Source organism: Sinohyriopsis cumingii, chromosome 14 (genome assembly GCF_028554795.1).
Source record: "Sinohyriopsis cumingii isolate HCF-2022 chromosome 14, ASM2855479v2, whole genome shotgun sequence".
In the NCBI taxonomy this organism is placed as follows: domain Eukaryota; kingdom Metazoa; phylum Mollusca; class Bivalvia; order Unionida; family Unionidae; genus Sinohyriopsis; species Sinohyriopsis cumingii.
The window spans coordinates 46,906,422-46,920,123 of record NC_142974.1 but is presented as its reverse complement, the minus strand read 5'-3'; the positions used below and the strand labels follow the sequence as shown (position 1 = coordinate 46,920,123).

General features: G+C 38.0%; 1 protein-coding gene across 1 annotated transcript in view; it reads left to right on the top strand.

Annotated features, from left to right (window-relative positions):
- Nucleotides 1-13,702, top strand: part of LOC149783706 (pre-mRNA-processing factor 6-like) — a 58,849-nt gene that overhangs the window by 23,274 nt on the left and 21,873 nt on the right. The window contains exons 7-11 of the mRNA XM_089931945.1: nucleotides 1,969-2,204; nucleotides 10,057-10,121; nucleotides 11,272-11,399; nucleotides 12,881-13,007; nucleotides 13,524-13,642. Of these exons, the coding sequence (XP_089788071.1) occupies nucleotides 1,969-2,204; nucleotides 10,057-10,121; nucleotides 11,272-11,399; nucleotides 12,881-13,007; nucleotides 13,524-13,642 (675 nt within the window). The remainder of the gene's footprint in view (nucleotides 1-1,968; nucleotides 2,205-10,056; nucleotides 10,122-11,271; nucleotides 11,400-12,880; nucleotides 13,008-13,523; nucleotides 13,643-13,702) is intronic.

Genomic DNA, 13,702 nt, shown 5'->3' with positions numbered 1-13,702 from the left:
AATGGGACACACACATTGAAAATAAATTGTAATATCCCCTGTTTTCATGTTAAGCATCGCCAGATTATGTCCATTAATTTATCTTTGTACTATCAATATTTAATAGGTTAATTAAAAGTTTTCTAAATAGGGGCAATAAGTAATAAATAATCTCAGGTGAATATAGTGCCAGAAGTTTGTTTACATCACTTTCCCATTGGTATGTCCTTTAATATTTTTGTCATAATCTCAGGTGGTTGTAGTGCCAGATGTTTATTTACATTACTTTCCCATTGGTGTGACCTTTAATATTTATGTCGTTATCTCTCAACCAAATTCATTCATCCTGAAGTTAGGTGAATATGATATCTAGAAGGGAACTGTGTGAGATTAAGGAACAAGACATTACAGTGTAAGTTTCAAGATTTTGGGTTGCTAACAAATTAATATAAAAAGTACTTTTTATTTCTTTTTGTGGTGCCCCGAGTGGTCTAAAGAGCTCTTCGTTACGGATCACTGCCATCTCACCTCTGTCTGTGACGGTTCAAGTCTAAGATTCAGCCAATGTGGGCATGTGAGAAAGCTTGCCAGTAGCTTCTCATGGGTCGGTGGTTCTTTCCGGGGTTTTCCGGGTTCTTCCTCCACCATTAATACTGGCCGCCATGTATAGCCTATCGTGTGCTGAAAAATGGCGTTAAACCCCACAAGAACAACAACAACTATTTCTTTTTGTATTGGAAAAATCTGCAAAGACTTTCCTCTGGGACTTATTTAACCTAATGTTTTCACTCATATGATGATATATTTTCATTGCAGAGGTAAAAACATTATGTTGTTTTATATGTTTTTTAATATTAAAACTCCACTTCAGTTAACACATTAACCCCGGCAACGAGTTAATGTGGCAGGAGGTAGTAGCCTACTGCCGAGCTCTGTAGCGTCAAGGTCATGTATGATACACTAAAGTTTGTGGTATTATAGAAAGGTAGACAGATGTAGCTCTACTATGATACCAAATAATCTGGAAGTTATAGTTGCACTACAAAACACAGAAAGAAAAGCTCATTTTTTGGACCCGATTTTGTTTCACCCAAAACTTGCTCATGGTCGGAATCCGATTTTGTGTCTGGATTTTAGACTTTCTGTCTCAGATGTAAGGCAGACCAGTATGAACTGCAAACAGACAGATAAACCTTTGCAAAAAGTAGGATAAGATGGGCATTTGGAATAAAGAGTGGTCTTGATACGAAAATAATGGGTCCATTAGGCAAAAAAAACAAAACAAAAAAGAACTCCAACTTTTACCCTTCTGCTCATGCGCGAGCCAAATAGCCAATGAAAAACGATGTTTCTAACACAACTAGGCATTAGGTTATTGGAAATTCACCTGGAAGTTGATGTATTAGGATGTATTCAGAAATAGCTTTCAAAATGTGTTTCCTACTCGAATTTCAGGCAGAAATGACAAAAAACCTCCAGGGGTTATTGTGTTAAGAGGATGATTTCTTTTAGATCACTAGTAATGGTAACAATAATAACTTTTCTTGAGTCTCTTTTACATTTACATATTTAACATTATAGTCATTTGCAGTGCATGATGATAAGTATTATTGCAGTTGTATATTTATTAGAGATGGACAGGTAGGGAAATTTGGATGAGTACCAGGTCTGGGTACATGACCAGGTCATTTGTTACTGGGTTGCTTCTTTGTTTCCCTACTCTCATTTTTGTCTGGTTTCCTCAACACCCCCTTTCTTACCCCCATTTTTGGCAACCATAAAACATTGGGAGATTTTTTTCATTTGTTAAAATTTTTTTATTACAGTGGAGGTGGGGTACCCTGTACAGAAAGATCAAATTTTTTTCATAAAATGCAGCCAGGCCTAGTACTGCCAGGTAGTGCAATGGAAAACCCAGCCAGATCCAGGTGGCCAGGCCAGGTTGAATTGTTGAATTTGTATGTTTATTATTTAATTTGTATGTTTTAGAAATATGGAGGAATGTCAACACCCTTTGGAACAATCACCCCAGGATACTCCACTCCAGGGGGCGCATCCACTCCAGGGGATATTGACATGAAGAAAATAGGTGAAGCCAGAAACACATTGATGGACATCAAGTTGACTCAGGTCTCAGATTCTGTTAGTGGGCAAACAGTGGTAGATCCAAAAGGATACTTGACAGACCTTCAATCCATGCTGCCCTCTCATGGAGGAGACATCAAGTAAGTTTAAGAAACACTTTTGAAATAACATTTCAGGGATGGTCACTTGGGCTGATCATTGGAGATGGACTTTGTATGAGTTTGGGCTAGTCATTGGAGATGGACTGTGTGTGAGTTGGGGCTAGTCATTGGAAATGGATTATGTGTGAGTTGGGGCTAGTCATTGGAGATGGACTGTGTGTGAGTTGGGGCTAGTCATTGGAAATGGATTATGTGTGAGTTGGGGCTAGTCATTGGAGATGGACTGTGTGTGAGTTGGGGCTAGTCATTGGAGATGGACTGTGTGTGAGTTGGGGCTAGTCATTGGAGATGGATTGTGTGTGAGTTGGGGCTAGTCATTGGAGGTGGATTGTGTGTGAGTTGGGGCTAGTCATTGGAGATGGACTTTGTATGAGTTGGGGCTAGTCATTGGAGATGGACTGTGTGTGAGTTGGGGCTAGTCATTGGAGATGGACTGTGTGTGAGTTGGGGCTAGTCATTGGAGATGGACTGTTTGTGAGTTGGGGCTAGTCATTGGAGATGGACTGTGTGTGAGTTGGGGCTAGTCATTGGAGATGGATTGTGTGTGAGTTGAGGCTAGTCATTGGAGATGGATTGTGTGTGAGTTGGGGCTAGTCATTGGAGATGGATTGTGTGTGAGTTGTAGTTTATAAAATATTCCGCAGAAATTTATATATTTCTGTCAGCACTGTATTTACTAAGTTGTGATGGTTATAATTGCCTTGCATGTAGGTTATTTTTTTTTTTTTTGTTGAGATTATTTTAGTAAGAAGTGATACCTGGCAATAAATTTTCTGCCAGTCATGAGAGATGCTTTGTCAACAGTTTGGTAAGGTTTCAGTTGTAGTTTTTAATTTGCACATACTTCCTAAACTCCTGATAGATTATTATCATACTGAATCGTTCAAAAACTAAAACAATGCATCATGTAACATGTGCACTTGATGATTTTTCCTTGGGGTCTTGGTCTGTGTAATAGATGATGTATCCCAAGGTTTTGATCACTTTTGTTTCTTCATTTGCTTGTATTTCCTAAACCTGTTGATGGATTTTCTTTATACTTGTCACGAAATATTATGAAGTAAAGACTGTTATATTTTTATACAATAAATGTCTTTTATTTTAAATTTCTTGAAGGAAGTTAACATTTATTCTAAAATATAGCTTAAGTGCAACCCATTTACTTCAAGTATTTCCCCCTGCGGGTCCGGGGTTGTAGAATTGGCCCGACGTGCCTCGCTACGTGTCGTAAAAGGCGACTAAGTAGAGGCAACCTGTTTGCCGTGGGTTGCGTCCCGTGTCGGAGGAGGAAAGGATCCTGGTAGTTGAGCAGTGGCTTTCCCTGCAACACACTACTTTGGCCTCTACTTCTCTTAGAGGGGTGGTTGGGATGGGCCCGGTTCCGACAAATCGGCTGGTCACGCCGAGCCCTAGGAAGTCTTTATTTACTCTCTCACCATCTTTATCTTTCTCCTTGTATCTCTCTTGATACCACCGTTGCCCCTAAATTCTCTTCCTTTATCTTTCCCTTTTCCAAGTCTTAGAAGACTTCCTAGAAGGCGGTGGCTTAACGGGTCAATCGGGGGGTAATTTTACCGACCTTAGAAATTGGCGACTTCAGGGTCATTCAAAGGTAATTTTATCAACTGAGTATGGCATCTGTGTATCCCTGACACTTGAAAAGTGTCCCCTTGTTGGGCTTCTTGGTGGGTGGGGAGCACGGGTGCTGAAATTTTATTCAAGCCATCATGGATAATTCCAAAAAAACCCAACACAAACGTACCAAAACAGGATCAGAGTCGGATGATGAGCCATGTAGTGTGGAATCCTTTCCTCGCTTCATGGTCATCCAGTCGAAAGACGAGGCTAAACCACTTGCTGCACTATCGCCATTTATAGTCGAAAAGACTATACTTGGATTAGTTGGCAAGCCGAAAAGTGTAAAAAAAACTAAAATCAGGCGGCCTACTTGTAGAGTGTGAGCGCAAAGCACACACTGAAAATATCCTAAAAATTAAGACCTTTCACGATATTTCAGTAAACTGTTTCGCCCACTCTACACTTAACACATCAAAAGGCGTCATTCGTTGCCGTGACCTAGCAGGAGTCACCGACAAAGAAATCGTCGAGGGTATGAAAAATGAAGGTGTCACTGCAGTCCGCAGAATTCGTATCAAACGAAACAACAATCTGCAGGACACCAACACTATTATACTCACCTTTAATAAGCCAACAGTACCTAAAGTGGTCAAGGTTGGATTCCTACAAGTTAAGGTTGAGGTATACATACCAAATCCCCTCCGATGTTACAAATGTCAAAAATACGGTCATCATGAAGACAGATGCTCTAGAAGTTAAATATGCGGCCGATGCGGCGATCCCTCCCATCGGGAATCAGAGTGCAAAGCCACTCCGCATTGCGTCAACTGCGGCAAAGAACACCATGCTAGTTCAAAGGACTGCGACACATGGAAACAGGAGAAGGAAATCCAGAGGGTTAAATACACGTCCAACATCCCCTATCCAGAGGCCAGGAAGCTTGTTCAAGCTAGATCACTCCCCGGCCCATCCTTCTCAACTGTAGTGAAGAGCAGCCAAAAAGCAATGAAAGACGCTCAAACTCAAACAAACCCACCTGAATCCCATTCCGACTCGAACATCCCGCACTACAAACCCCAGAAAAACTCAACATCGACACAAACGACATTCAACAATACTCCACCACCAAGATCACCAAATAGCAAGAAAAAGTCACAAACAAATAGGCAGCAAAAGGGGTCTGATGACCCCATAAAGCTGCACAATAGGTTTGGAGACTTGGAGGACATGGATGCAGAAGAATCTGCTCCATGTACTCAAGGTAGCTCCAGACCTAACAACAAAAAAGACACCCCCGTACTTCCTCCAGATAAATAACCAAACAGATTGTCTCCGCGAAAGGTCTAACCTAGCTCCAGAATCTTAAATATAAAGTTGTAATGAAGAACACCATTTTACAATGGAACTGTAGAGGACTTAAAACCAACTACCATGATCTTCTCCTGCTTTTAAACGAACATGATCCTGCGGTACTATGCCTTCAAGAAACATTCTTGAAAGATACGGACAATATCACATTTAAAAACTACTCCCTGTTTAACACCTGCTCTCCAAATGTTGATAGGGCATCAGGAGGAGTTTCTGTTATTGTAAACAACAGAGCTCCTCATAGCTTCATTCCTTTAAACACCAATTTACAAGCCATTGCTGTAAGCGTCACTCTACATCGAGTGATTACATTTTGCTCTATTTATTTACCACCAAACACTAACCTAGTACCAAACGAACTCGACAATGTTGTTCAACAGCTTCCTGCACCCTTTGTTTTACTCGGGGATTTTAATGCCCATAACATTTTATGGGGATCAAATCATATAAGTGACAGAGGTCACAAAGTTGAAGACTTTATTTCTAGACACGATCTGTGTCTATATAATACCAAAACACCTACATATTTACACCCAGGCACGGGTACATACACAAGCATCGATTTGACAATTTGTTCTCCTTCTCTGCTTTTGGACTATGAATGGAAGGTCGCTGATGACCTTCACAGCAGCGATCACTTCCCAATCTTTCTTGTAAATCTTAACTCTACAGTCGATGAAGTAATTCCACAATGGAATTTAAAGAAGGCCGACTGGGCCAAGTTTGAAACACTCTGTAAAACTAGGCTGAATGAGGATACAGTTTTCAATGTTGACGACACCATTCAGCATTTTACATCTATTTTAATAGAGATTGCAGAAGAATCCGTTCCCAAGTCCTCGCCATATTGTAAAAGAACCCAAAAACCTTGGGTCACTAAGGAATGTAAGGAAGCCATTAAACTACGCCGAGAAGCATTAAGGAAATTTAATAATCAACCGACGCCCGAAAACTTAAATATATATCGCATTGCCCGGGCCAAAGCTCGCCGCATAATCAAAGAAAGTAAAAGAGCATCATGGAAGAAGTATGTTTCTTCTTTAAACTCTCGTTCCTCTGTTAAAAAAGTTTGGGACACTATACGCAAAATAAACGGAAAGAGAAAGCAAAACCCTCTCCGACATCTGACACTGAACAATAACAACGTTAGTTCAAAACGTGACATTGCAAATATTCTTGCTGACAGTTTCTCGAAAAATTCCTCATCATCTAATTATTCAGAAGCCTTCCAAAAACTTAAAACTCAAAAAGAAAAGTCACGTTTAAAATTCACATCCAACAACTCGGAAAGTTATAATCAATTGTTCTCACTATTGGAGCTTAGGGAGGCTTTAGATAAGGCCCATGATACATCCGCTGGGCCTGACGAGATACATTACCAGTTTCTGAAACACCTTCCAGAATCATCATTAACATCTCTTTTGAAACTCTTCAATGATTTATGGATTACTGGTAATGTGCCAAAAATCTGGAAAGAAGCAACTGTAATACCAGTCCCCAAACCCGGTAAAGATAGCGAAGACCCCAACAGCTATCGGCCAATTGCACTCACAAGCTGTGTGTGCAAAACAATGGAACGAATGATCAATTCTCGGCTTGTCTGGTATTTGGAAACTAACAATTTAATATCTCCTTTCCAAAGTGGCTTTCGATATGGCCGGAGCACCAATGATCATCTGGTTAGACTAGAAACATTCATTCGTGATGCATTTATTAAGAAAGAACATTTAGTAGCGGTTTTCTTTGATTTAGAAAAGGCCTATGACACGACATGGAAGTACGGGATACTAAATGACCTGAACAATCTAGGTCTAAAAGGCCGTCTGCCCTCTTTCATATCCAACTTTCTCTCCGACAGAGAATTCAAAGTATGAGTGGGCTCTACCCTCTCAGATCTGCAGGAGCAAGAGATGGGTGTGCCCCAGGGCAGTATTTTATCTGTGACGCTCTTTAACATCAAAATTAATAGCATCACCAAGTGTTTGACTTCTGGTGTGGATTGTTCGTTATACGTTGATGATTTTCTAATATGTTATCGGTCAAAGCACATGCATACAATTGAAAGACAACTGCAGCAAAATATAAACAAAATTCAAAATTGGGCCAATGCAAACGGTTTCAAATTCTCGAAATCAAAAACGGTATGCATGCATTTCTGTCAGTTACGAAAACATCACGATGAACCGAATCTCACACTGGATGGAACACCTATTCCAGTTGTTGAGGAAACCAAATTTTTAGGTATAATCTTTGACAGAAAACTGACCTTTATTCCACACCTAAAGAACTTAAAAGCTAAATGCTTAAAAGCACTTAACCTACTTAAAGTAGTAGCGCACACTGACTGGGGTGCTGATAGAAAAGTCATCCTAAATTTATACAGAACGTTTATTCGCTCCAAACTAGACTATGGTTGCGTTGTGTATGGTTCTGCCAGAAAATCGTATCTTAAAATGCTTGATCCAATTCATAATCAGGGAATAAGACTGGCTCTGGGAGCATTTAAAACATCCCCCTGTGAAAGCCTTCTAGCTGAGGCGAATGAACCACCGTTATCGCATCGTAGAGAAATGCTTTCCGCACAGTATGCTCTCAAATTAAAATCAAACCCTCTGAATCCTGCTTTTTCGGCTGTTTTTCAACCCAAATACAAAACTTTATACGAAAATAAACCAAAGGCCATACCTTCCTTTGGAATTAGAATATCATCCAGCCTTGACACTGCAAATATAGTTCTTTCAAAAATTCAGAAAACATCCATCTCCGAAACACCACCCTGGCTAATTAAACAACCAAAAGTACGTTTTACGCTACACGATGGAAAAAAGTCCGAAACAAACCCTTCTATCTTCCACAACTCTTACCATGAACTCCTCACTGAATTTAAAAACTATACCAGAATTTACACTGATGGATCAAAGGATGAGGAAAAGGCTGCTGCAGCCTTTGTTTGTGGAAATCACATAACGCAAGTTCGCTTACCAAATGGAGCATCAATTTTTACAGCCGAAATCAGAGCAATAGACCTTGCTCTGCAACATATAGAAAAGAACCGTATTTTAAACAGTATCATCTTCTCCGACTCGCTATCAGTACTCCAGTCACTACACAATAGAAAACTGGAGAACCCATTATTGAAAAACATACTCGTAAAAAATACCGAGCTGAGTGTCTCCCACAATATAATATACTGTTGGTTACCTAGCCACATTGGTATTAAAGGTAACGAAAAAGCAGATCGCGCTGCTAAAATGGCCCTTTCTCAAGAACCATCTGATTTTAAAATACCATATACTGATTTTAAACCTTGTATCAGAAAGTTCTTACGTCAGAAGTGGCAGGCATCATGGAATGATGCTGTAAATAACAAACTTCATGCAATCAAACCAACTCTAGGAGAATGGACTCCTTCCTACAGAACCATTCGTAGGGAGGAGGCAGTCATTGCAAGAATCCGAATTGGTCATACTTATATCACCCACACCCACATACTAAAAGGTGAAGACCCACCAGAGTGCGTTTCTTGCAATGAACCATTCGCTGTCAAGCACTTTATGATAGAGTGCTTTGACCTACAACCTACGCGCGATCGTTATTACGTTGTGCATGACATGAAAGAACTTTTTGATAATATAAACATCACTCGTATTATCGAGTTCTTGAAAGCCGTAAATATTTACTCTAAACTCTGACTTTTATGCTATCACCTTGTGCAGTTTTATGCAATATACATACTGTCCCATTTTAATACCTATTCATCTTTTTTACATCTCCCGTTGATCGGGAAGCTTTATTTTGCACCGTTACCATCTTACCGTTTTTAATTTCAACCATTTGTTCTTTTATATCGCTGGTCGATATAGAACCTTTTATAAGTTTTAAAAGATTATACAAGTAACACTTTGTTTGGCGCTAAATAGCCTAAAAGTGCTGATGCGCCGTTAAAAAAAACCAATCAATCAATCAATCAATCAACTTCAAGTATTTTTAACCAACATGTATACATTAAATCACCCTAAATTATCTTTTATTAGTCACATATTATCCTCACCAATTTGTTTGTGCTACTGTGTCACTGGTTGATATTGAACCACATTTTGAATATAAATCATTTATCATATAACCTTTGATGTGGCTCTATATAGCCTTACAGTGCTGGCTTGCTGTAAAACAACAACCATCAAATCAGTTAATTATTTGGCGTTCATTTTCACCCTTTTGACCTTGTGGTAAATGTCACAGAAAAGCATTTTAGTTAAATAAGTTTGAAAATGCTTATATTTCCTTGAGGGATTTTCTGTGCATGTTATCAGAATTGTTATGAAGCTAAAACATTTCATTCTGTGCCATACTCACTCAACCATTTGACCTTGGGGTCAATGTCACTCATTTTATAGCAATTCTTTGTTTTTTTTGGCTTAATATGCAGGTCAGGGCTTCTTTGTTCCAAATATATCTAATATGCCAGACTTGACTTTCTTTCAGTAATGAAAAAGGGATATCAGGTGTCAAGAGTTAATGTACTGTCACATCAGTACTGTAATTATACTACTGTAATAGTGTGAGGTCATTGATGAATTCCCAGCTTCAGTTTGACTCGTGACAGTTTAGTTTTATGATTTAGGAATAATTTTACACAGTAAAAGTAAATTCAAATGTAAAATATTATTATTATTATTATTATTATTATTATTATTAATATTGTTATTATTATTTTCTTAACAGTAATTCCTTTTATGGCATATTTTCTTTAACATGTTCTTTTTCAAGTCATGATTGAAATGCTTCACCTGTCAGGAGATTTGTTGGGGTATTTTATTTTGTTCAGTAAGAATATTGTCTGAACAGATTAAATATGATTTGCTGGAACATGTTTATTTTTCAGTGATGTGAAGAAAGCTCGCTTACTTTTGAAGTCAGTCCGTGAGACCAATCCCAAACATCCACCAGGTTAGTTTGTTTATTCTCGAATTTACAGGGAGTTTTGATGGCACAGTGATTCACATGCTTGATTAATAATTAGTGGGTTGTGGGTTTGAATCTAACCCACACCAGTAGAGATTGGTTGTCTTGGTGTTTTTCCAGGCAAGCTATCTTACTTTAGTTGCCAGGGCACTCCATAATCATTTATATGCCATTGTGTCATTGAACACCAGCCTTCCAACCAACCAGAATAAACCGGCTACAATACAGTTTTTTTCCAGAAATAATTTTTCATTATGTTGATAATTCTTAATAAAGTCATGAACCCACTGATAAGAGTTTCATGCATAAAATTGATGCTGTTATAAACATTTTCTTAGGTGAGTAGAATAAATTATGTAGGATTTCAGTTCTTAATTTGGACAATCAGTGTGGATAAGTTTTTTTAATATAATTAACAAATGCTAGCATCACTGCTGATACTGTTGATTTGAAGCTATGTGACATGCACTTGTATTCTGGCCTTTAATATGCAAATTAATTTGTGTTGATTTTAACATGACTTGTGGCGTTCACTTTATATTCTGTTAATTTTAACCTTGTATATGACATGAACTTACATTTTCTTGATTTTAACCTGGTCTATGCAGAGATGAAACTTTTCTGGTTTTAGTTGGAAATCTGGTTTTCTAATACAAATTTTCTTTTTTGTTAAAATTTTCAGTGGACTTTTTCCATTTCTTTTAAAATCTGAATATTTTTCCTGGATATAATTCTAGTTCGAAAGAAAGTATTCAGAAACCAATGCACCATACACCAGAAGTTGACTGTACACACAGGAATTTTTCATGGTTTCATTATTTTTTGTGCATCTTGTTGCAGCTTCAACTAATGACTTGCACAGTTCAGATCTTTTGAAATAATTTCAGGTTCCTATGGAATCAAAATTCTTTGAATGAGAAAAATGAATGGAGATTATTATATTTGACCAGTCAGTAAAATTCATTTCAAATGGAACTGCTTAGAACAAAAAGATATCAAGTAGTTTTCTCTGGAATATATTCACAGTTGGAGGATGTGTGAAAAATAAATCTGAGGCTGGTTCCATCCCTGCCCATGGCATGCACATTAAATTCTGTTGATTGTAACCTGACCTGTGATATGCACTATATTGCAGCATGGATTGCATCTGCTCGTCTAGAGGAAGTGACAGGAAAAATTCAGGCAGCCAGAAATCTGATAATGAAGGGTTGTGAGGAATGCCCTAAGAGTGAAGACATTTGGCTGGAGGCAGCAAGATTAATGGTATGTATGAGATAAATTGTGTGGATAAGAAAGTAATGACATGGACTTAATTACTGGCATTAACTTAAGGTAATTGCATTATGTTAGCATTAGTAATACTGGCTCTAGGGTTTATTCTGCTCTTGTATGGATGAGAGGAATGAGAGTTATGATATCTGGATGGAACCAGAAAGACTGGGTATGGTTATGATTATTGCTAAGGTCATGAGGTTACAGTAATGGTCTTCAATTAATGCCATGGTTCTAGAGGTTACAGGCATGGTCTTCAATTAATGCCATGGTTCTAGAGGTTACAGGCATGGTCTTAAATTAATGCCATGGTTCTAGAGGTTACAGGCATGGTCTTCAATTAATGCCATGGTTCTAGAGGTTACAGGCATGGTCTTAAATTAATGCCATGGTTCTAGAGGTTACAGGCATGGTCTTAAATTAATGCCATGGTTATTGGGTTTACAGGCATTGTCTTTCTTTGTCTTCCATTAATACCATAGTTCTTGAGGTTATAGGTATGGTCTTCAATGAATGTGATGGTTCTAGAGGTTAGAGGCAATGTCTTAAGTTAATTCCAGGTATGGTCTTAATTAATGCCATGGTTTTAGAAATTACAGTTAGGGTTTTCAATTAATGCCATGTTCTAAAGGTTACAGGCATCGCCTTCAGTTAATGTCATACTTACTGAGGTCACATGCATATTCTTCATTTCATGATGTGATTATAAAAGTTACAGAGATAGCCATCAATTAATGCAATACTTATAGGTAAATGGTGCTACAAGTGTGTTACTTATGAATGGGATAAAATATTCTTGTTATTAATCTCCTTGGTGCTTGATTAATCCTATTTTGCACACAAAACCTTTTTACAAAATTCCCAGGTTTGTGATTGTCTTTAGTTATGTATATACTGTTTTAATAATCAGCCATACTATTTGTTGATTGATGAGATCCTATCAATTTCAAGTTTGTATAGATAGCAAAGAAATCCATGTCAGTGCTTCAGTGATCTTGTGTATTGCCAAAATGCCAATGCATTACACTTCATTACAAGACACTTCATTGAATGCTAACCAAATCTCAAAGACAAAACAAATTAAGGAATGGAGTCAAAAGACTGCATATTGAAGGAGTTCTCTGACAATTTTACTTTTCAGTATAAATTTGTTGACATTGAAATTAACTGGGAGTGAAAGTAATGCACTAGCCTTCTGCATCTTAATGTTTGGAAAATATTTAAAGAGTAAATAAATGTTGTTACTTATCTTGCATGTCATGGTTATTTAGACAGATTGACATAATTTTCAATGGCTTTGAAGTGTTTGGGAATGTATTTTGGAACATGCTCAGTCAGCTTTTTGTTAATGTTTGTAGGTTGTTGAGTGTACATCTGCTGAGGCTTTGTATTGATGACTACCTTTGTCCTCTTCCTCAAGTTTCCTTCATTAGACAGATTAAACAATATATTTATTTGCCCTACATTTTCAGCCTGGAGACCAAGCCAAAGCTGTAGTTGCACAGGCAGTGAGATATATGCCCAACTCTGTTAGGGTTTGGATCAAGGCTGCTGAAGTGGAGACTGAAGTCAAAGCCAAGAAAAGAGTCTACAAAAAAGGTATAAATGTTATGAATGCCAAGAATTTGCAAGTGGAATTTAACAGATTTAACTTGATCATTTAAGTTACTTGGTACAGAGTTACAGTGGCTCTGTGGTTAACATGTCTGGACATTCAATGGAAAGGATGTGGGGTTTCAATCCTCCCCAGACAAAGCCTGGTCTTCTGTAATGGTGTGCCTCTGGGCGTGGTATTTTGTTCTGATTGTCTCATCACAGTATAAGTTTTCATGTGGTAATGTGCCATCTATCACCAAATAAAAAATTTCATAATGTGCCATAACAAAATTGAATGTATCGTCCAGGGGGAGATAATGAGAAAATAACCATGTTTTGGAATGAAGCTATGACAGTTGTGATGAAGTGGCTGTTATCTAATTATGACCAAAAATTTAATAAAAAATGAGAGTTCATTAAGAAAAACATAAGGCATAATAGGCCCATGATTGATTGTAAATGAAATTTGAACATTATTGTAGGTTCTTGTCATTATCATGTATTTTTATGTTATTGCAGCTTTAGAGCACATTCCTAACTCTGTGAGGCTGTGGAAGTTGCTTGTAGAGATGGAAGAAGAAGAGGATGCAAGGATCTTGCTAAGTCGAGCTGTTGAATGCTGTCCCACAAGCGTTGAGGTAAATCTTTAACTGTATGTGTTATTGTTGAGTGTTGAGGTAAATCTTAAACTGTATGGG